This window comes from Genypterus blacodes, unplaced genomic scaffold (genome assembly GCF_046128005.1).
Source record: "Genypterus blacodes isolate CSIRO-AG114 ecotype Tasmania unplaced genomic scaffold, CSIRO-AGI_Gbla_v1 ptg000269l_1, whole genome shotgun sequence".
In the NCBI taxonomy this organism is placed as follows: Eukaryota; Metazoa; Chordata; class Actinopteri; order Ophidiiformes; family Ophidiidae; genus Genypterus; species Genypterus blacodes.
Genome location: NW_027467060.1, coordinates 52,926 through 75,590, shown reverse-complemented (window position 1 = coordinate 75,590; position 22,665 = coordinate 52,926). Strand labels below are relative to the sequence as shown.

Genomic DNA, 22,665 nt, shown 5'->3' with positions numbered 1-22,665 from the left:
TTTGTTCTTTTCCTAATTTTTGCCACCTTTATGATACATTGGAGCAAACTCGGCAGCTGTCTGTGTTGTTGCGATTGTAAAATCTGCACTCATTGCAACAACACTGAACATAGAATGTTTTTGTCTCCTTAAAGCAGATCACAGCGACTCCTCTCCCCTCCACCCCCAACTCACCACACTCGCAAAAGCCAACAAGACTGATCACCAAATTAAAAGTAAGCCACTTACCTACCAGCGGCCTGTGAGAAACTCTGCTCTGCTGTGAAAGCTTGAGCCCAAACTCTTCCATTTCCTCCAAACAAACATCCACGAGCAGCCACGCTCATGAACAACGATCTCTGAGCTCCTCTTCTGACACGCCCACTCACTTCAGCTCTGTTAACGGTGTGATCGTACCAACTCACGTTACATCTGCGCTAATGACAGGGATTGGAAGTTGAACTCGGCGGTAAACAATGGCGCTTTCCCCTCCCCAGGTGAGTCATTACTTTCGGGATGAAAACAACAATCCGGCCTGCCTCTTCCTCTCCTCACACAGCTTCCCTTCCTCCTCTCTGTTGCCTGCTGAACTGAGGATTGTTTGCTGCCTGTGTTTCCTGAGGTATTGAAGTCTGTGTGTAAGTGACAGTGAGAGTGTGTAGACGGGTGATAATGGTTTCACCAGAGGATCTATGCGTCCTGTTTGTGTTGCAGGTTTGAAAGCGTTTGGGCCTCCAGTGTGTCTTTGTGAAAATGTAGCAGTTTGCAGTTGATTGTGTATTGGACATCAGCACGGGTTTGTTGTGAGCGTGCGCGCTGTTATATTCCCTCAGCACTGTGTGGCGCTGTGACGACTGAGGGAAGCTGATTTAGCACGCCCTCTTCAGAATGCTGATCAGTCACATTTGTTGATTACAATATGAGAAAGGCACCGAGCTCCAGCCAGACCAGCCCCCCCCCCCACACACCACACACACACACTGAGTACAACAGCACAACTACGAAGGTGTCTGATTACATCTAACAATAACAACTAAACAATGTCAATAGCAATAACCATGTGATATTACAGGTTCAGAGCTGGCCCAAGTGTACACACACACACACACACACACACACACACACACTGAGTACAACAGCACAACTACGAAGGTGTCTGATTACATCTAACAATAACAACTAAACAATGTCAATAGCAATATTCATGTGATATTACAGGTTCAGAGCTGGCCCAAGTGTACACACACACACACACACACACACACACACACACACACACACACACACACACACACACACACACACACACACACACACACACACACACACACACACACACACACACACACACACACACACACACACACACACAGCGGTGCGAGCCAGCCTTTTGTGAACAGCCCACCTGTGTGCTCTCACTATGATCCCGTCATCGGCTGCTCTCTCTGGACCGACCATCCTCTCATGCGGCCGGTGTTACATTTCACGACCTCAGCCAGACAATCGCCAAGGTCGAGACAATCTGCCCAATCTGCCCCGTCGACATTCCAATCAAAACGGCTTACTGTGGCTTGCCAGTCAAGCCCGATCCCACAAAACATCCTCCCTCCACACAGGCCTGGGATTAGCTAAAGTAGGTCGACCCCTGAAAACACCACAGATGTTAAAGGGCAGAAGGATTCACTGACAGGCGTCTATTGTGCAGTATCCATTGTTAATATGGAAACAGGAAGATGGGGGCTGTTTGAAAGGTTCCATTTGGCTCTGCTTAAGCCTGATGGTCTTTGCATTAGTCTTCGGGCCATGCGGCAGTTTGCTGAATGCACAGAATTGAGCCCGATGGTGCGGTGAAACGGCGCCATCGCGTCTAGTGCAGCTGCTGCTTTGTGCGGAAAGAAACAGTGTTGGGTACAAAACCACCATTGCCACACATTCACCTCTCATGTGGCATAACACACACAGCATGGTGAGGGTGGTGTTGCATTGTGGGTGGAGGCAGGAGTCAGGCGTTACATCTGAATGCAGCCCGTTCAGCCTCAGCAAGCGTTTTTAATTACAGGTCGCCGGGAGCACTGGAAGAGAAAGCGTGATGAGAGAGAGAGAGAGTGATTAGAGAGTGAGCGGGAGCGAGAGGAGGGAAGGTAGAGAGGAAGCGAGAGCGGGCAAAATGTGGGGGGCGACACACACTCACAGAGCAGACGGGAGGACGGACGGGAGGAGACGTGGCACACAAAACAACACAATGCCACGCAACACAAATCACGACGTTTCCAAAAGGGAGACTGACGAGTTACCCTACTGTCTTAATGCAGGGATTGAATTACAACCTTAATGTGAGCCAGATAACTCAGTTAAGGGGTTAACATGATGCTCGCAATACTGCTGCGCGGGTTGTAATTGCATTATGGGAGTGATGGAGAAGGAGGTGTGTGTGTGTGTGTGTGTGTGTGTGTGTGTGTGTGTGTGTGTGTGTGTGTGTGTGTGTGTGTGCTGCATTGGCATTCTGCCTCTATTCTTATCTGTTACAGTAAACACAGAGAGCAACAGAGAGAAACGCTTCAGCTCCTAGATCAAAAATATTACAAGCAACCAGCAGAGGTCAAAGGGCAGCATCAAGGCAATAAATACAACAAAGGTCCACACACACACACAGAGACAGAGAGAGAGAGGCAGGTACGCATGCACAGCATTGAACAACGGAAAAGCCACAAACGGCTGCTTCGTCATAACAACACTCGGCTGCGTGCAGAGCAGCTACAGAAGAAAGATAAGAGAGAGAGAGAGAGAGAGAGAGAGAGAGAGAGAGAGAGAGAGAGAGAGAGAGAGAGAGAGAGAGAGAGAGAGAGAGAGAGAGAAGAGAGAGAGAGAGAGAGAGAGAGAGAGAGAGAAGGTTGTATTATTAAGTTGAAGTTGAGGAGGCATGAAGTGAGAGAAGAGCCCCCTACTGTTCTGTAGTTCAGAGACATAATGTAGCATGAGAGAGAGAGAGAGAGAGAGAGAGAGAGAGAGAGAGAGAGAGAGAGAGAGAGAGAGAGAGAGAGAGAGAGAGATTTGCCCTCAGCTGTGAGCTAGAGTGACTGTGCAGCTTTACCACATCATCTACAATACAGGAAACTAAACGGCACAAGGAAGAGAGAGACGGACAGGAAGGGAGTGGCAGAGAGAGAGAGAGAGAGAGAGAGAGAGAGAGAGAGAGAGAGAGAGAGAGAGAGAGAGAGAGAGAGAGAGAGAGAGAGAGAGACAATGGGTGAATGAATGAATAAAGAGAATCAAAATAAGCAAATCAAGTGTAATCGTGGTGGAAATTGAAGAACTGTGATGAGTTGAATGAAACTCTAACTGATGCTGAGCCGCTCAGGTCTCAGACGCTCAGACGCAAAAGGGGAAGCTCATCTGATAACACATCAACAACCTGCAGGTGGGTTTAACCACGCAGCTGAGTCAGCCGCAATGTACACACACACACACACACACACACACACACACACACACACACACACACACACACACACACACACACACACACACACACACACACACACACACACACACACACACACACACACACACACACACACACACACACACACACACACACACACACACACACACTTCCTCTGTTGGATCGGCTACCCCAGAGTGTTCCAGCGGCGTGACTGCTGATTGATCGGCTCTGGAGGAGGCAGGGCATGCTGGGATTCAAAATGTGTGAGTGCGAGTGTGAGTCCATGTGTGTGTTTGCGTGTAAGAAAAGGTCAGTGTCACAGTTTAAGTGTTCGCACCGCGCTCCCTCTCTCAAGTTCAGATTTGACATTTAGGGAGTTAAGTTTAGCAACGACAACATGGAAGCGACACAATGAAAAGGTTCAGTGCATAAGAAGGCACAGCACAGACTGAGGGTCCATGCTCAGACACACAAACACACAGCTAAGTCAACAACAACAACAACAACAACAACAAGGCACGTCATCCATTATTGTGTAGTTTGGTTGACATCAAAGAAGATTCAGAGCAGCTTGGTTTATTTATCCTGATGGATCGTTTGAACTTGTCCGTATCAAATCGGCTCAATGAGGATCATTTATTGTTACCGTTACTACAGTTTGGGAATCTGGATGTTTATGACACCGGCGTTGTTCAGATGAGGAAGACTTCCATTCATGGCTGTGCTTCTGACATCCAGCTCAGATTTCCCCTGTTGACCCGGAATCCTATCACATTCCTGCCTGCACACGGAGCACTGACTGGGAAGGCCAGAGAAGTAGAGGAGAGGAAGAAGAAGGAGAAGAGGATGATGAAGATAAAGATAAAGATGAAGATAGAGATGAAGAAGAGAAAAGAGGCCCAGAGCGACTGCTCAGCGAGGCGGTTGCGTGCTAGAGCGTCCGATCCTTTAGAGAAAAGGACCGCAGGCTCCATAAGAGTGTATCTGCCTCCAGAAGAGTGTATCTGCCTCCAGAAGAGTGTATCTGCCTCCAGAAGAGTGTATCTGCCTCCATAAGAGTGTATCTGGCTCCAGAAGAGTGTATCTGCCTCCAGAAGAGTGTATCTGATCAAATGGAGTTTCAGTGGAGCCCCTACATGCCAGCACAGGTCAAAGCGTTTGATGCTGATGCTGGCTTTATGGGGTCGACTCCCACCGCTGCTGTGTAACAGTGCGTCACACCGACTCTCCCTTCAGCCAGCTCTCTACACACAGAAGCTCCTCTGTGTGAAACCAGGAGGGAACAACTCAAACCAGTACTGATAACTGAGGCCTCTTTATCCAAAAGGTCCTGGGCTGTAATTGGTCCAGATATCACACCAGAAACTTCCCTCTCTTCCCTCCACCTTCACCTTCTGCTGCATCAGTACGGCCCAAACACAGCCTGAAGCCAGCGGCACGTCTCAAAACCAACATTCCCCTGGGAAGAACGTAAATAACCACAATTAATAACCAAACTGTGAATCTTGCCGCTAATAATCTGTGACAGCCTCCTGGAATACTTGACTGCTCCAGCTTCATCTTCATCAATCAGCATGTGATTTCCCCGTTTGGCTTCATTCAGTGGAAGCAGCTGCTTGAAATTAAACTCTGAGGTCACAAACACCACAGGATTGCGAGCACAGGAAGCACGCTTTCACCGTGATGTGATCCAATAATAATGTGGCGTGAGAGATGTTACACCACGAGTGTTACCTACGAGTTTACTGTGGCTGAGAAGTGTTGTTGCTGCTAAAGCGCCACCATCAGGGCGCTGTTGTGGCGATGTTTGTTTTGTTTACGTGAGAGATAAGAAGCCGGCGGAAGAGTGCACAACATTGGATCGCAATACGCTGACTCATGAGATCAAGATCAGTGTTTGTAAATGAGACACGCCCCCTCTCAAATTTACAAAAGGAATTGCGGCAAAATGGTTTGAATGTTTGAATGCCTAGCTAGATGTGACCGCCTTGAGAGCGCCGTTTGTCGCTGTTCCGGTCTTTAGAGGCGGATGCCCTGTGGGCGAGGGGAACTTTACTACACATGACAATAACACAACACTACAGGGCCCGAGAAGCAACAGTGCTGCAGTGCAACAGTAACATGGTAACAAAGAGAGACAGACAGACAGACAGACAGACAGACAGACGGACAGACGGACAGGCAAGAATAACAAGAAAGCAGAGCAAGAGAACAAGCTTATCCACACATCACTAGGCTCTACTGCATACCTGCCACAAGACAAACAACAGCAAAGAACACACACACACACACAGACACACACACAGACACACACACACACACACACACACACACACACACACACACACACACACACACACACACACACAGGAGTAAGGACTGTTTGCTCAAGACACTGGCTATGTTTACAGTTTTGAGTTAGATGGCATCAGGGCTGTGTAACCTGTAATTAGACGACAATGGCAGAAAGATACTCAAGTGAACACAAACATGTGACATGCCCACGCACAAACACGCCACAACACTCAAAAACCTTTTTCAAGCTTCCTCGTATGACCGCACAGTCATATTGACCTTCATCCATGCTGGTGAACATGCAAACACACAACGCTTATCAATCACACAGACACACGCACACCATTTGAATAGAGAACAAACCTCCACCAAGGCCAAACGTTTCTGTCTAACTCGGCAAAAATATCTGGGTCTGTGTTCATTTGAGTTGTTGATCATGATGGTTTGGGTTTGAAGGCCGCTGCTTAGTTTCTGCTACCATCTAGTGGTAATCTAGTGTTCAGACAGGACAAGCAGACAGAATGGTTGTCTGTGGCCTTAAAGAAACCAAACCTAAGATTCAGATTCACCTCAAAATCGCCTGTAAAGTTCCTTCTCTCCACAAAATCTCAGAAGTCTCAGTACCCTTTGCAGTGGTCATTGGAATCTTTGCTTTGTAGGTTTCCTCGCATTTGACCTGACCTCCTACCAGCAGAATAAAGTGACAGCATTTATTCCCGTGACCCTGAAACTCTCCTGATAAGAGAGACGTTTAACAAAAGAAATGAGACCGGAGGAGGGAAGCAGAAGGTAGATGCATTTAGATGGGAGTAATTAGTGCGAGCAGAGGACAGAGGGCGTTTAACAGAGGGTAGTGTTGACGTGATGAGTTCAGCCTACAGCAGCTCTTCCTCTGACCCGGGTGACGAGGTCGCTCCGTTCCCCCGTTGTCAATTTCCGCATGTATTTGTATTTTGTTATTGTGTGCTGTGTTCTTTCTCTTACTGCTAATTAAATTGCCCTTGTGGGACAAAGACAGTCTGGAAGGGAAAAACCAAAGCCAAATTCCGGAGCTCAGCTGACAAAGGCGAGGCAGTCGGGGTAAAATGTGTCACAATTTAAACACAGACCCAGCTGCATGCTGGGACAGATAAACTGCATCTCTCTCTCTCTCTCTCTCTCTCACTCTCTCTCTCTCTCGCTACATTATGTCTCTGAACTACAGAACAGTAGGGGGCTCTTCTCTCACTTCATGCCTCCTCAACTTCATGCAAAGGCACACACCGGCACACACTGATATGAACCCACATACACACACTTCCTGCTTTCCTCTACAGCAGGATGACTTTATGGACTCCTACAGCTCCATCTCTGCCCACACTTCATCCCTTGCCAAAACACACAGCGCTGCTCCAAAGCAAGGAAATGTAGCCTGGTTTGGATTGGGCAACCTGCAGCCTGCTGTGATAAGACAACCAGGAACTCCGACACTTGCAGACCATATTTGCTTCACTCGTCTTTGCTCAATGCCTCCAGCCCTTCTGCCCGTCACTTTCACGTCTCCGACCCTCTTGAAACCGCAAAGCGACCGCAACCTGGACCGATCCAAGGGGATATATCCTGACACATTCCAATGTCGGTCCAACCTTTGGGATTCCACCACACAATACATTGGTTCAGAGCCCAAGACGTTGGTTCCAAGTGAGAACAACAGAGTAAGACCCACTCATGATGTCATCAGGGTTACCATTTCAGGTTTTTTTGGACAATTTGGAGGAAATGCAGCCTGGTCCACAAGTGAGCACGTCCACGTTCCACAAGGGAACGGATTCAAGAACCAGAAGTGTTTAGGTTGAAAATTTGCGGCAGTTCAGCGACTCTATGTAACACTACACTAACAAAGGGAGAGGATATAAATACGGCCCCTTTAATAACAGGGAAACCATAGCGCAGCTGAATCCACTCAGGCATCCAGAGAGCTGAGAGCAAAAGAATGAAGGAGAACATATTTTCAGAAAGCTTGCTTCACATATGGGCTTTGTGAGAAACACAGCGCTGCTAGATTGGCAGTAATGGCGGGAGACCTGCTGAGAAGGCAGCGTGTCACTGTGTCACAGCCGGGCTGATAGAAAGATAAAAGAGGAGGAGGAGAGACAGAAATAGGCAGAGAGAGGCAGGGGGTGAGATGAAAAGAGGAACAAGGGAAGGAACAAGAAAGCCACTGAGAGATGTGTGTGTGTGTGTGTGTGTGTGTGTGTGTGTGTGTGTGTGTGTGTGTGTGTGTGTGTGTGTGTGTGTAGGGGGGGGGGGGGGTAGTGGCCCTAAAATAAAGTACACACACCTACATGGAAAGAATGAGAGGAAGAAATGACTAACCAACATTTTGCAATAACGGTCACCATGCCCCTGAGCAAGGCACTAAAGAGCAGAGCAGCCCCAGTGCAGCTGTTTGGTGAGGACCAGCAGCAGACGGCGGAGGAAGAGGAGGAGGAGTGGGAGAGTAATCTGCTATCTGCTTATAGAGTGTGTGTGCGTGTGCTCGTACCGCCACCTCGTCTCTGATCTCCGACTCATCAACACAGAGGCAAAGCAAAGAATTTAAAAATGTCATAAAACATGAGTTGACCCATAAATCAAGGACATGGGCTCATAAAGCAGACGTTTACACACACCATGAAATCATTCCACGCCATGTCAATAAAGTCTCAAGAGCTCTTGTGTTTACCAGCTGGGCCGACACAAAACACACACACACACACACACACACACACACACACACACACACACACACACACACCGCACACACACACACCGCACACACACACGCAATTTCCCTCAGTGTTCCCATCAGCGTTTTAAAAGTGTTTTGCATTTTGGTCAGCAGATTGTTATTGTGACTGTCGGTCACACACACCATCCATGGAGTCACCTGAGCCGAGGTGTGAACAACCTGGCCACCACAGTTTGATGTCCAGTGGCCTGCGTCTCTCCTGCGTCTCTCCTGCGTCTCCATTAGAGACCACGAGCTGCCTTCATCTCCTGCAGACCCACTTTAATTCAGGCCGGTGTGTATTTTTACATCCGTGCAGCGGCGCCTTGGTGCAGCGCGGGTGTGATGTAGGGGTGCCGCCCACGGAGACTGTGCGAGCTCAGCAGAAGAGGCGCAAGAAATGCAGATGTTGTACAGGGCGGGTGTGTTACACAAACCGACGTGTGTGACAGAGAATGAAGGATGATGTTGCTCAGACCTGTATCATTTGACTATGAAAATGTACGTGTGTGTGTGTGTGTGTGTGCGTGTGTGTGTGTGGGCGTGGTATTGTATCACATTGTGTGATGCGGTTTGAGCTTTGTATGCAGGGTTTACTGCCTGTTTAATGTGAACACTGCCTGTCTATTTCTACACGGGACAGAAGTGAAAACAAGAAGTCTCTGTCTATCTCTCACCCTCGTGTGTGGTTTCTATTTCTTCTTCCTATTTCTACCAACGGCACAGTGGTGAACTCCTTCCTGTGTGTCCGTTCAAAGTGAAGCCCTGGCAGCACGAGCGGCCAGGATTTACTTTACGTTTGCGACGCTGTGACACAGATTTGCACCTCCGCCTCACATACTTGCTCACTTTGCGGTCAATCTGCGAGATGAACACTTGATCCAGGCGGGGCGGAGCTGAGAGCTTTGAGAGCTTAGGCATCAATCCTCCCAGGTGTGCAGCCAAGCCGATTCTGCTCAAGCACACAAACAAATGAGGACAACTGGAGAATATCAAGTAGGGTTGTTCTTCGGCCAGATGTCCTACAGCGTGGAGATGTTTACCTGTCAGGTCCTTCAGACTGTGAGACGTGTAGATGATCAAAGTCACTGCCCTGCTGACATCGACACCTCACCGCTCATCTGTAACATCTCACAAACAAGGGAAGGAAAACTCCCAAATTGCAAAGGTGTGCAAGAATTCTGTCTCAGCCCATCCAACATTCTCTGTATGAGGTCCAACTCGGAATTCTGTCCGAGTCCAAGCGGAGGGGACTTCCTGTACAGATGAAGCTCCAAACACCACACACTGATGTTTTTCCTTTGACAAGACAAAACTGCTGTTGATTCAAAAACAGTGGCTTTCAGTGTGTGTGTGCGTGTGTGTGTGTGTGTGCGTGCATGTCACTCGTGTTCACGTTGGCTCGCCCGTCTGTCTCCACAATAGAGCTGCTGGAACACAATGCAGCCCATTCAACTCCATGCCCACCTCTTGTCTCCAGAATAGTGCTGTATCACACACACACACACACACACACACACACACACACACACACACACACACACACACACACACACACACACACACACACACACACACACACACACACACACACACACACACTCATAATCCTGGATAAAGCCCTCTCTGAACCGTCATTATGTTGATGTAATAGCGCAGCGGGCCGCCGTGACGCTGGGATAACACGGCATCCTGTGAATCATGAGTGAATTATGATTAGTGAGCCTTTACCAAAACTCTTCATCACATCAGAAAGCTCACACACACGGTGGCGTAATGCCCCTTAAAGCTCCGCCGTGATGGATAAGATGATGCATGAACACCAGTGCATATGCTACAAACGCTAACCATGTATAACCATAACGACACAACCGGAATGGCTGTCACACTCGGTATACTGCATGTAGAAGAGAAGCTGAAGCGTGACTGAAGCCACTGTATAACACTCACAGGCAAAAAAGCTTCATGCAAACCACAAACAAACCACAAACTCAACATCCTGATACAGATTTTATCGCATTCAAATCAAACCTTCACAAACTCTTTCCCACACCGAGCACAGGCTTGTAGTTTCGTTCCGCGCATCCTCTGTAACGTCTCCACGGAACCTTAGCGCACGTTCCTTGCCGATAACCGACCGGGGGAAAAGCCAAAGTTGATGATTAGCCTCAGAGGACGATTCGGCGAGCGTGGGCGTCAGATTCCAAAATCATGAATGATACATAGAAGACGGAACCCGGGTGAGTCAGGAGCCTTTTGTTCAGTGAGAACTTTGAGCCCGGTGTTGCCTGACGCACGCACACAAAAACTGTGTCCAGTTACATATTCTGTGTCAAAGCAAGCATGAGTCTTTGTCGGGGCGTGACTACGATACGACACGTACACCTGCTCCGCTTCAACGCTTCAACGACGAGCACATGTGCACTCCCCGATTGTTTACAGTCCACACAAAAGTTGCAAGCGCTCCTCTTGTCCCGGCTGTCAGAGGCCAGAGGGTTTCGTGTTGTGGAGTTTGTCTCCCATTTGAACCAGATGCAACCAGAGAGAGAGGAAGTCCCACACACACACACACACCCGACACCTGGTCTGACCTCTGGAAACCCACGCCACAATAAGCCAGAGCCGGTGAGCGTTACCTGCTCCGTCAATCCTCCATTGTTTCCCAGGGTTGGACAGCACTGACACCGAGCCAAGGTGTCTGCTTACACAACCTTTCCAGAATAATGACTAGCCGGAGGTGTGTGCGTGTGTTTGACTTTCCACCTCACCGTGTTTGGATTTTGGCTGGAAGGCGGGTAATGTAAGACGCCGTGCCGCACTAACGAACTTAATCCCCACAATCCCTGAGAGCCTTCTTGGTTCAGGTGGTTCAGCCGTACCCGACTCGCCTTCAGGTCGTCGGTGTGAATCCCCGTTCTCACAGACCGACGAGATCGAGATCCGCACACACACCCGTGTTTCCCCGTCTCTGCTCAGATTCTCCAGCTCTTCTCGGAGCGTTCCAAAACAACAGGAAACACAATCCCCCCCCCAGTTTGAACACGCATGGAACACCTCCCTTGGACGGCGTCCAGCAGGAGTCAGGATTAGCTTAGAAACTCCTGTGTGAAGGAGCAGCAGTTCTACTCTCCAGCTCCAATAGGAGGTCCCAGAGTTTACGAAATTGAAAACTTGCCTCTAGGGTCCCTAGTCTAGTCTAGTCCGGTCCCTAAAGGCAAGTTTCCGATTTCGACACCCTCTCACCGTTTCATCCACTTGTATCCGTGCCCATTGTTTTGGTCGCGGCTCAGAGCTCCTGGAATGAAGCTCCATCAGTAAATTGCGGCTCGGCTTTCTCTTCACTGTTTGTCGTCTTCAACCTGTCCATCTCCTGCCCCATCATACCTTCGCTAATGAATAACTAACAACTTGAACTTCTACACTGAGGGCAGCGACTCCCTCCCATCCCGGGGCCGAGAACCTGGCTGGGCTTCAAGTCATGGGACGCGTTCCTGCATTCAGCGCGTGCTGACTGCAAACAGTCAGGCGCCTGCTTTCAATTTAGAATCAAGGGAATTTATCAAAGGGATTCCTTTCCCCTTTTGTGTTTCTCAAGAACTTCAATAGAAGGAAGCAGACGGCCTCTACGCTCCCATGTTCATGAGTCTCCATTTACATTTAATCTCTGATACAAACGTCTACAGATTATTATTATTATTCATTTAAATATAAAATTCATAATAAATACAACAGCATCCATCAGGCTGAGGAATCCATGTTGCTGCCTCTCCTGACACACACACACACACACACACACACACACACACACACACACACACACACACACACACACACACACACACACACACACACACACACACACACACACACACACAATTCAGCGGAGGTCACGACAAGAAATGGAACGTGTGATATTACAGATTACACACAATATGTTAGCATGCGAGGCCGCCCAGCTGCTCTACGACAACCAGAAGTATTTCATTTAATGAGGGAACAGGACAACAGTGTAACGCCTGGACACACACACCCAACACACACACACACACACGCATCTAATGATATGCAACAATGTCTGTAACAAGAGGAGGCCACAGGGAGACACAGAAGTGCGATCTGATGAATATTCCCACAATCTTCATTAAAATAAAATACAACACACACACACACGCACACAGACACACACACACACACACACACACACACACACACACACACACACACACACACACACACACACACACACACACACACGCACACGCACACAGACACACACACACACACCTCCTCCATTCTGTTGTCCAGATCTAATCAAAGCAGAGAATGCTGGGTGGAGACCAACGCTGAGTAATAATCTCACACACCAGAGGCACAAAGTCTCAAACTTCAGTGATCAACCACCTGATAAGAAGTAAGGCGAGTCGTGTTTCAGCTGCACGGAGCGCCGGCGTGTGTGTGGAGACACGCAGCCAATACAAAGGCAGTCAAGTGGAAGTCCACTGAGATACAGGGAGGAGAGCAGTGGGACACAGACACAGACACACACACACACACACACACACACTGGACTAAATGATGATTTGTAGGACGACCACACGGAGACAAACAGGGCAAACAGCTTTACCTCTATTTGTGACCTCCCTCTCTCTCCTGTGTGTGTGTGTGTGTGTGTGTGTGTGTGTGTGTGTCACTAAGCACTGGGCCACTTTCCCAGATGAGATTCTGGGCTGTAGGTTAAATCTGATGAAAATGTCTTTCCTCCCTCCTTCCGTTCATCGATCCACTACAGACAGACAGACAGACAGACAGACAGACAGACACCAGGCCGTCTGCCCTCGCTCGTCCCACCCTCGTTGCCGTCTCGCCTCCCTCACAGTCCCGGCGGAAGCACCCTCACTGACGTCGGCATTTCTTTGCAGCCGGCGTACGAAGTGTTCCGCTCGCCGCCGTGCGTCAGCGTCATTGATTGAGCTGCTTTTGTTGTCGATGAAATTGAATCACACGTCCGCCCCCGACCTCCTTCCTCTATCTCTCTATCTCCTCTCCGCCTTGGCCTCCATTAATCTTTCCTCACTCTCCCACCTCGCTCTGGCGCAGACTCCACCGCACGTTATGAAAGAGCGGAGAGTGAAATGACGAGAATCTGCCTCCTTCCAACACGGCTCCATATGTCTGTGCTTTCTCCAGAGCCAGAGATTTCCTCACTCTTAGTTGTATTTCACAAGCTGAAAACTGTGGCATGTGGAAACTGCTTGTGTGTGTGTGTGTGTGTGTGTGTGTGTGTGTGTGTGTGTGTTCTGGGAAATACTGCAGCGCCGAGCTATTTTAAGAGCCTTTTTCAGGATCATTTAGGGAAACACTGTAGACTGACGGAAACACAATATAAGTACCATAAGTGTGTCAAACCTGCGTTAGGTTTCGGGGTGTATAGTATTAATAATACAACCTCTCTCTCTCTCTCTCTCTCTCTCTCTCTCTCTCTCTCTCTCTCTCTCTCTCTCTCTCTCTCTCTCTCTCTGTCTCTCTCTCTCTCTCTCTCTCTCTCTCTCTCTCTCTCTCTCTCTCTCTCTCTCTCTCTCTCTCTCTCTCTCTCTCTCTCTCTCTCTCTCTCTCTCTCTCTCTCTCTCTCTCTCTCTCTCTCTCTCTCTCTCTCTCTCTCTCTCTCTCTCTCTCTTTCTCTCTCTCTCTCTCTCTCTCCAAAATATCCTACAATCGTACGCACAATGTCATGTAAAATGTTTGCTTCAATAAAAACAAAGAGCACAAACCTGCATGTGTGAGTGAGTGAGTGCGCGTGTGTGTGTGGGTGCGTGCGTGCGTGTGTGCGTGTGTGTGGACCCATGACCTTCCAGCCAGATACAATGGCTCACAAATAAAGTTAAACAGGAAAAGCTAAATTGCTTACTCGGGTGTTAAGGAAACCTTCAGCGGGGTCAGGCTGCCTTCCCTTTCTATTTTGGATTATAAATCCACTCAACCCCCCCCCTTTCCCCCACCCCTGCATCAGATCTGGATTAAATAACTCTTGCAGATGAATTCTCCGGTTTGTTCTGACCCACTCGGCGTATTGAGTTCACCAGCATGGGGACAGCGGCCGCTCGTGTTACCAAGGTTGTTTGTGGCGCAGAAGAGCAAACGCTCCCTACACTGGCAACGACGTATCTGCTCCCCCCCAACCACACACACACACACACACACACACACACACACACACACACACAGACTGTACACCAGCAGGAGCCTCCAGCGCTCCTTAAGCACACATAACAGGTCGAGCACAGGTCAGGAGCCTTTTCCCTCCCTGAGAGGTCGCTCTGGCAAGGGGGCACGGGGGGAGAGAGAGAGAGAGAGAAGGAGAGAAGGAAAGAGAGAGAGACGAGCTCAAGGACAGCCGACTGCTATTTTGGCCTGGCGGTAAACTGTGCTTGGCCCGCCCTCAAGAGTTGCAGTGTGTGTGTGTGTGTGTGTATGTGGGGAGGGGAGGGGAGGGGAGGGGAGGGGGAGGGGGGTGATGACAGGGAGGGACAGACGGCCTTATATAGGAAAGAGAGAGAGAGAGAGAGAGAGAGAGAGAGAGAGAGAGAGAGAGAGAGAGAGAGAGAGAGAGAGAGAGAGAGAGAGAGAGAGAGAGAGAGAGAGAGAGAGAGAGAGAGAGAGAGAGAGAGAGAGAGCAGTGATCCTGGCTCTTGGACAGTTGGTCCTTTCCTTGTATGCAGCTCCTCACGAAAGATTGTTTGTGTGAGTATGTGTGAGGCAGAGACAGAGAGAGAGAGAAGAGAGAAAAGAGAGAGGGCGAAACCTGATAAGGGAGCAGTTGTTGTTGATGAACGAGCGGCGCAGTGCTGCCCTGCACATAGGCTACAACGAGGCCACGCCCCCCACAGGAGCTCCGGTCTGACCAGTGGGACCATGTGGATCAGGACATAGCCCGCTTGCATGTCCATCGTCCAAAGTGCAGTGGAAAGTGACGCTCACACAGCATCCAACACATCCAAATGTTCTTATTGTGAAGTTCTTCAGAGCCACCTGAGCGCCGCCTTCAGCCACGGCGTCCCAGCCAAACCCCCGGCGAACCCACGTAACTCACATTCCAGACGTCATCCAGGCGTTCTGGATTATATTTCGTCTGTTACTTCACTCTTCGCCGTATCTTTCACTGCAGGCAGACAACAGGGAAATGCAGGATGGACTGCAGATTATTATGAAGAACCAAGAGGTTAACGTCTCTCTCTCTCTCTCTCTCTCTCTCTCTCTCTCTCTCGCTCTCGCTCTCGCTCTCGCTATCTGATGAAGTCTGGTTTACGGGTGTTAGAGCTGTTGTGGTGAGATAAAAGATGCCCAAACATGTCCTAACCCTAAGTGGAGATTATTACCCAGACTTGTCATCTACAAATAGAAGCAAATGACTCCAATTCAGACAAACCCTGGTGTTTGTGGATGTACTGGTCATGGAATACAACCCAACACTGAAATCCTTCCACAGGACGTCCGTCAACAAGTTAGGCCAGCATTCAGGGAATCTAAAACGAATGCTGCCTATCTCGTATTTCCATCTTTCAGTCGCTACCCACAACTGATGACTGGAGATGAGGGTTGAGTTTACGTCGGGACACGGCTCTCGCTTCCACCGATAGCTACACGAGCCGCACAAATCCAATCTGCCCACCAAACACACTCCTAACAGAACTCCTGAACAAACACGCGCCACCGCCCATACAAGGGACCGTCCTTAAGCCGCACACACAGCATGACAAAATGAGTGTGTGGAAGGACAAGGGAGAGGTGTGTGAGTGCATAAAGTAAGCACAGCTGGAGCCTAGCCTTCCGTGTGTGTGTGTGTGTGTGTGTGTGTGTTCAGATCCCAGATCAGAGGGGAAACAGCGTAATTCCCCCGACCAGCAGCAGGCTGTGTTCAGCAGTATGTAACCTCTTGATGGAACTTCCTGGAGCCTGGGATGACCCCACACACACACACACACACGCACACAAACACACACACACTCACTCAGCGAATAAAAGGAGGAAGACACGTTGAAATTGGAAAGAAACCGCAGGCCAAACCTCCAGAATTGGTTCTCTTTCAGTGTCACACATGTTACAACACGTTACTTTTCACTTTTGTTCCTCTCTGATGACAGTGATTGTAATTACGTTAGTGCCCACTAGGGTTCTGCCTCACTGCCACTGCAATCAAAGGATCCCTTTGTCCCCTCGAGTTGGAATGGAACAGGCAGCCATCTTAATACTAAAGTCTGCCCTAGGGACAAAATATGACTTCCAGCGTCAAACTCCTTTTACCCAGAATTCTGAGCTGGTCTGCCATCACGAAGGACTTCCACCATCCCCCTAGTTTAACTCAGAGCAGGAGGGTTCCTGGAGGAGGCTTGAGTCTGATTATGGGACAGATACACCTCATGGCCGACCTGATGACCTGATTTGATGCGTCATGTTTCCTCACGGAGGCAACCGTAACCCAACAACCACAGTGTGAGCTCTGGATCCAAAGCTTCACACCCCAATGGATCCTGGTGCCTGGGTATTCCCAAGTTGCTCTGCCCCCGGACCCTGTGAAAGCGTGGGCAGCTCGTGCAGGACCGGGATAGAAACCCCTGAGGCCTCCGGTCCAAATCCAGCCTCTCTGCCATCAGCCAGACTGTCTGTGCTCCTTGCTGTAGCTTCCCTTCCACACATTCTAAATATCCGAGCTCTAAATCTGCCTGCACGTGCCAACAAACTGAGATCCCTGGTCATTTCCCATTCGACAGATTTGACTGAGGCGCTTTAGCAGCTGCTCTTGCCGAACCAAATCAAACTGAAACTCTCATGACTGCATTGACGCCTCTGCATACGCTCCATCTGCACGCAGCCCAAAGCTGTGTGTCGTCAAACGACCGCACAGGAACGGGAACGACCTTCCAAGGGACTCGCTGATCCAAATGCAATTGCGTGAGAGAGAGCGGAACCATCTCTCAGCGTAAAAAACAGGATGCTGTGAAAGAGGAAGACTGCAATGTTGCTGTACTGGTAGGGTTCTCTCACCTTTGGCAATGTTGGCAGCGACAGAGTGCCAGCAAAGCCATTTGCGATTGGGGGCCTTGATGAGCAACATCAGGAGGAGGCGGAGTATGAGAGGAAGAACTGAGGAACTGGAAGACTAAATGTATAAAACTGCTTATGACGCACCGACTGAGAGAAAGGTTACAGAGTCCTCATCTTTTTTTCACACAAATTCTCGTTCCAGGTAGCTGTGGGCAGGCTTGACAATATATATGCTGCATTCTGTGCTGGACAAAGGTCTCTGGATGACTCTCCACCCTGTCCAAAACCTGTTTCAGGGTTCTCTCTTCTATCCTACCCTCTTCTATCTCTTCCATTCCCCCTTCTCCTCCACCCATCTTTCTCCTCCTCCCTCTTCTTTCAATGATGTCTCTTTACATTTCCCTCCATTCATCTCACCCAACTTCCATATTCCAAGTGCGACAGCTGCCTTCACTTTTACCAATATGCAACCCAAAGCCCAAAGGTACCTCAGGAACATTTTCCCTTTCTAGGTCTTTGCTTTCCCCATCCCCATTTAAACACATCATGGCGCATCATTGACCCTTGACAGCCACAGTAAGAGAACTGCAACACGACTGTACATGTGTAGCAGTAGTAGTAGTAGTGCTGGTAGTTGTAGTAGCAGCAGTAGTAATCCTCTGCTCCTGTTACTGCCTCAGAGGTTCACCCAACATGGTCGAGGAAATGGAGAGGACTCTTGCCGTTATTCCATTTAGTTTAGATAGCCAATCTGCTTGTTTAAAGGCCAGAGTCTGTACTTGTGTTGGTGCTACAGTCCACACCAAAACATTTCTCCACAGTCATAGCTTTCACTTCCTTCTTCTCATTTTGCCCTTAACTGCTTATATATATCCGCTTGCACATCCCTTCACCTAATCTCACCCATATGAGGCCGCTGATCAATACACACTGAGCCACCGCGCTCGCTCTCATGGGAAATTAGAAATAGAACTCTGAACTCAACATGCAAGCGTGAGCAGACCCAGAGGTTAGACACGCACCACACAGCCATCCGCTCAGCTGTTTGACACACATTCACTTTCCAACTGTATGTTGAGTATAAAAAGGTAAAGCATAAGGGTTAAGAGCCAGTTCATGAGGAGACAGTAGGCTAAACTCCAACTCACACTCTGACATAGGCCTCAGATTAAACTCAGTTCACATTAGAATCACAAATCTTCTTCTAAACAACGACATTTAGGAGCCCCAAGAATGTGTGGCAGACTCAAGTGGACCTCTGTACCCGGCGAACGCAAGTTTTTGTACGCGTCAACATATGATGTCATGAGTCAATTGACCGCCATTTTGGATTACCAGAAACGTACAAATGTGCAAAAGCTACTAGAAGGGCGGGCCGACTACCCGGGCCGACCGGGGCTGCAGGAAGTCTAAAACAAGGCCCGCGCTGCAATGCTCCACTGTTTTATCTCACAGGTAGATTCAAAGATACTGAAGATCAATGTAACAGGAGGTTTTCAGGTCTGTGTGTCGGACAAGTCCATTAATAAAGTCCTCATTTTTCAAAACCACAGAGGCAACGGATGAATGAAAACTCCGGCTAAAGACTGGAAGGCCTGAACTCTTTCACAGCTCTGCACTGAACACTACCGCATCTGTCAACCACAACAGTGCTGCTCCATTCACGCCATATCACTGAAAATGCTCCCTAGCTTTTTGAAAGATGTTGATATGCAACAATTTGTCTAATGTAGTAGAGGATGTGCATGTGGCCGACTCAGAGCTGCAACCTTTCAAAACAAATCATGTCTGAGAGCCAACGTTCACAAAGTGGGGCCTAGAAACTCTGGATTATGTTGAATTGGATCGTGACCCCTAGAATCGGAATCAGGTCAGATCTGGAGACATGCAGAGTTACACACACACAGGGCATCCTGTTCAGACACACAACAGCCTGGAGGCAGCAGCAGGCCAGCATGTGGAGCCCGCCCATCCATCCCACTGCCCACCTCCTCCTGAGAAACAACTTAATCAACACACACACACACACGCTAACCCCCTCAACAGCATTGCAGACAGCAGGATGGGAAGGGGTCGTCACGTCACAAGCCTTACCACTCCCCAACACACACACACACACACACACACACACACACACACACACACACACACACACACAAATCACGGCATAATAAAGATAATAATGAAGGCAGCGTCCCCTCTTACCCATCTGCGCCTGTGTGTTCCGTCTTTCAGAGGGTCATGGTGCTCCGGGTCTCGTCTCGTAGTTTGGCCGCAGGATCCGTTAAGCCATCTCCGAGCATCGGTGATGCTGCGTTCAGTAACCGGCTCTCTCTCTCTGTCTCTCGCTCTCTCTCTCTCTCTCTCTCTCTCTCTCTCTCTCTCCCCGTCGGCTACGCTACAGGCATCCCCCCCGTGTTTCCTCCCCGGTCCGGATGCAACGATAACGGGCTCGTAGTACGGTCCCGAACAGGCTCCGGTGGATCCTGTTCGGATGCGGGGGTGACACAGTGACGCCTCTGCTAGTCTACCGGCTCTGCTGCTCTATGCTGCTCTATGCTGCTCACAAGCCGAGTGGCAGAGCAGAAAGAGAAGGAGCAACGGGATCCGTTAATCGGTGCGCATAGGGCTCCGCAATGATGGGGATGGAGAGATGGAGGGAAGCGGGGGCGGTGGCGGGGGGGTGATCGCCGCTGTCTTGTCGTCCAATTCGCCGTTTTCCGTCGTGTTTAAGAGCCGCTGTCGTCGCCTGCTCCCTCCGGTTCTCTCCGGGATGCGTCCCCTTCTCTCTTCCGTCCTCCGATTGCAGCGCTCCGCTGCCGGTGTGACGCTTTTCCGCTCCGGAGAAAATGAAAATAAGACCCCCCCTCCTCTCACTCTCTTCTCGCTCACTCCTTCTTCATCCTCTTCTCTGGAAGGAGGAGGGGAGGAGGTGTGTGTAGGGAGGGGAGGGGAGGGGAGGGGGGAGGGGGGGAGGGGGGGCAACGGAAGGCAAACGAAGGGAGTGGAAGGAGGAGCCCCGTGAGAGGAGAGCTCCTCCCCGCTATGCTGCTGCTTATCGGCGGCAGACGGGGCGGAGGGCAGAGAGAGAGAGAGAGAGAGAGAGAGAGAGAGAGAGAGAGAGAGAGAGAGACCGACCAAACTACACGGCCTGCTCCTTTAATCTCTGGACGAGGAAATGAAAACTATATGTTAACATTTGATTTATTGGCACCGTTTATCAGTTTGTTAAATTTACTTTCTTTTTTCAATAAAATGGTCAAATTTTGAAAATATTTATGTATTTAAAACAGTTTGAGAGCAAATCAAGGTAAGAATATTGAATCATATTTTATACAATATATTAATATAACATACAACCATAATAAGAGTAAGAATGAGTAAACAATGCAATAATAAGTGCACTGAATAGGCACATCCACCAATCAATCTAACAGTGTCTTCAGCACTACTGGCTCATCATCATGCACAGCACCAGAGCTTAATGATTGAGCAAACAAATCTCCAGAAAAAGTCAGGTGACAATTTGCTAGTTTAACACTACTTCATTCAAACATGGCCTAACATGGCTCTCAGCGGGGGCAGTGGAGGCCAGGGTCCAGAGATAAATATCAGGGGGAAGAGGTCACTGGAGGTCACTGGAGGCTCGACCAGGAACGGTAGAAACACCAGAAGTAACAGTATATATAAACTGTAACTTAAAGATCAGCACTTCTGAGTGAAGCCGCTGGCTGCTGTTCTTCTACGCTTATCTTTATCTATTATGACTTTATCTTTATTTATTATGATTTTATCTTTATTTATTATGACTTTATCTTTATTTATTATGACCTTATCTTAATTTATTATGACTTTATCTTTATTTATTATGACCTTATCTTTATCTATTATGACTTTATCTTTATCTATTATGACTTTATCTTTATTTATTATGATTTTATCTTTATTTATTATGACTTTATCTTTATTTATTATGACCTTATCTTTATCTATTATGACGATTTTATCTTTATTTATTATGACTTTATCTTTATCTATTATGACTTTATCTTTATCTATTATGACTTTATCTTTATCTATTATGACTTTATCTTTATTTATTATGACCTTATCTTTATTTATTATGATTTTATCTTTATTTATTATGATTTTATCTTTATTTATTATGACTTAATCTTTATTTATTATGACCTAATCTTTATTTATTATGACCGTCCTAAATACTGTCAGTTTTTTCACATCAGTTTTCTTTACTCTCAAATATTTAAATTCCATATCAGCATCCAAACTTCAGGATTGGTGAGCATCATGGCGTTCATGTTATGATAAGAAAAGGTCCTCTGGCAGAAAGGCACTTCTGTTCTTTCTCCTTAAGTGTGTTTAAGGTGGCCTCACACACACACACAAACACACACACACACACAGACACACAGAGCAGAGAGAACAGCAGGTGGTGATCAGGTTCAGTGCCTTGTGTGCAAGGCAGAGGGAAACACAATACCACTTTTTACTTCACTTCGTTGATTAGACAGATCAATTAGCTGGGATAAACTCAAAATGTTGTAATTCATCACATCTGGATATTCGTTTCAAAAGAGAGCATCAATGATAGAATCCTTGTCCACTCCACTTAAAGGGACATGTTGTACAGATTTATGTGTTCTATTCTATTCTCAAACCTCTGCAATGCTTCCACGTCTACTCTCTGTTTGCTGCTCTACCACCACTGGGCACACTGAGTGAAAATCTGAGTAGGCAACACCCACCAAATCATGTGTGCTGACCAAAGAAGGGTTTGACGCCTACACAGATTGCCAGTGAGTCAACAGTCAACCAACTCCTTACTACATTACACATTTGAGGGAACATAACAAAAATGTGAACCTCAATAAGACTCAAAAGGTGATTGAATTAAACTGATTGCCACACTAAGACGTAAAAGCAAACAGAGTAACGTCTCCTCTTAATCTTCTCCTCGTGCTCCTCGCCCACTATTTGTCAGGTTCAGCCCTAGGGAGCCTCACTGTTCACATCATGTTACTCCTTATTTGGCAGTGGCAGTCTCACCGTTCAGCATCATAATGGCCTCTGACCTACTTCCTAACCAGCGCTGATGCAGTCAGATCCTGGAGCTGCAACACCTCAGCTTGTCGGCTCC

At 48.3% G+C, this 22,665-nt stretch overlaps 1 protein-coding gene across 2 annotated transcripts in view; it reads right to left on the bottom strand.

Moving 5' to 3' along the window:
* Positions 1–20,425, bottom strand: part of mgat3b (beta-1,4-mannosyl-glycoprotein 4-beta-N-acetylglucosaminyltransferase b) — a 42,290-nt gene extending 21,865 nt beyond the window's left edge. The window contains exon 1 of one of the 2 annotated variants that reach the window (XM_076171738.1): positions 19,713–20,425. Coding sequence is in view for 1 of the 2 variants with exons in the window: in XM_076171737.1 (XP_076027852.1) it covers positions 233–306 (74 nt within the window). In the remaining variant the exon portion in view is untranslated. Of the gene's footprint in view, positions 1–232; positions 1,009–19,712 lie in introns of those variants that run through there. The other variant, XM_076171737.1, reaches the window with a different exon arrangement.
* Positions 20,426–22,665: the final 2,240 nt, after the last annotated feature.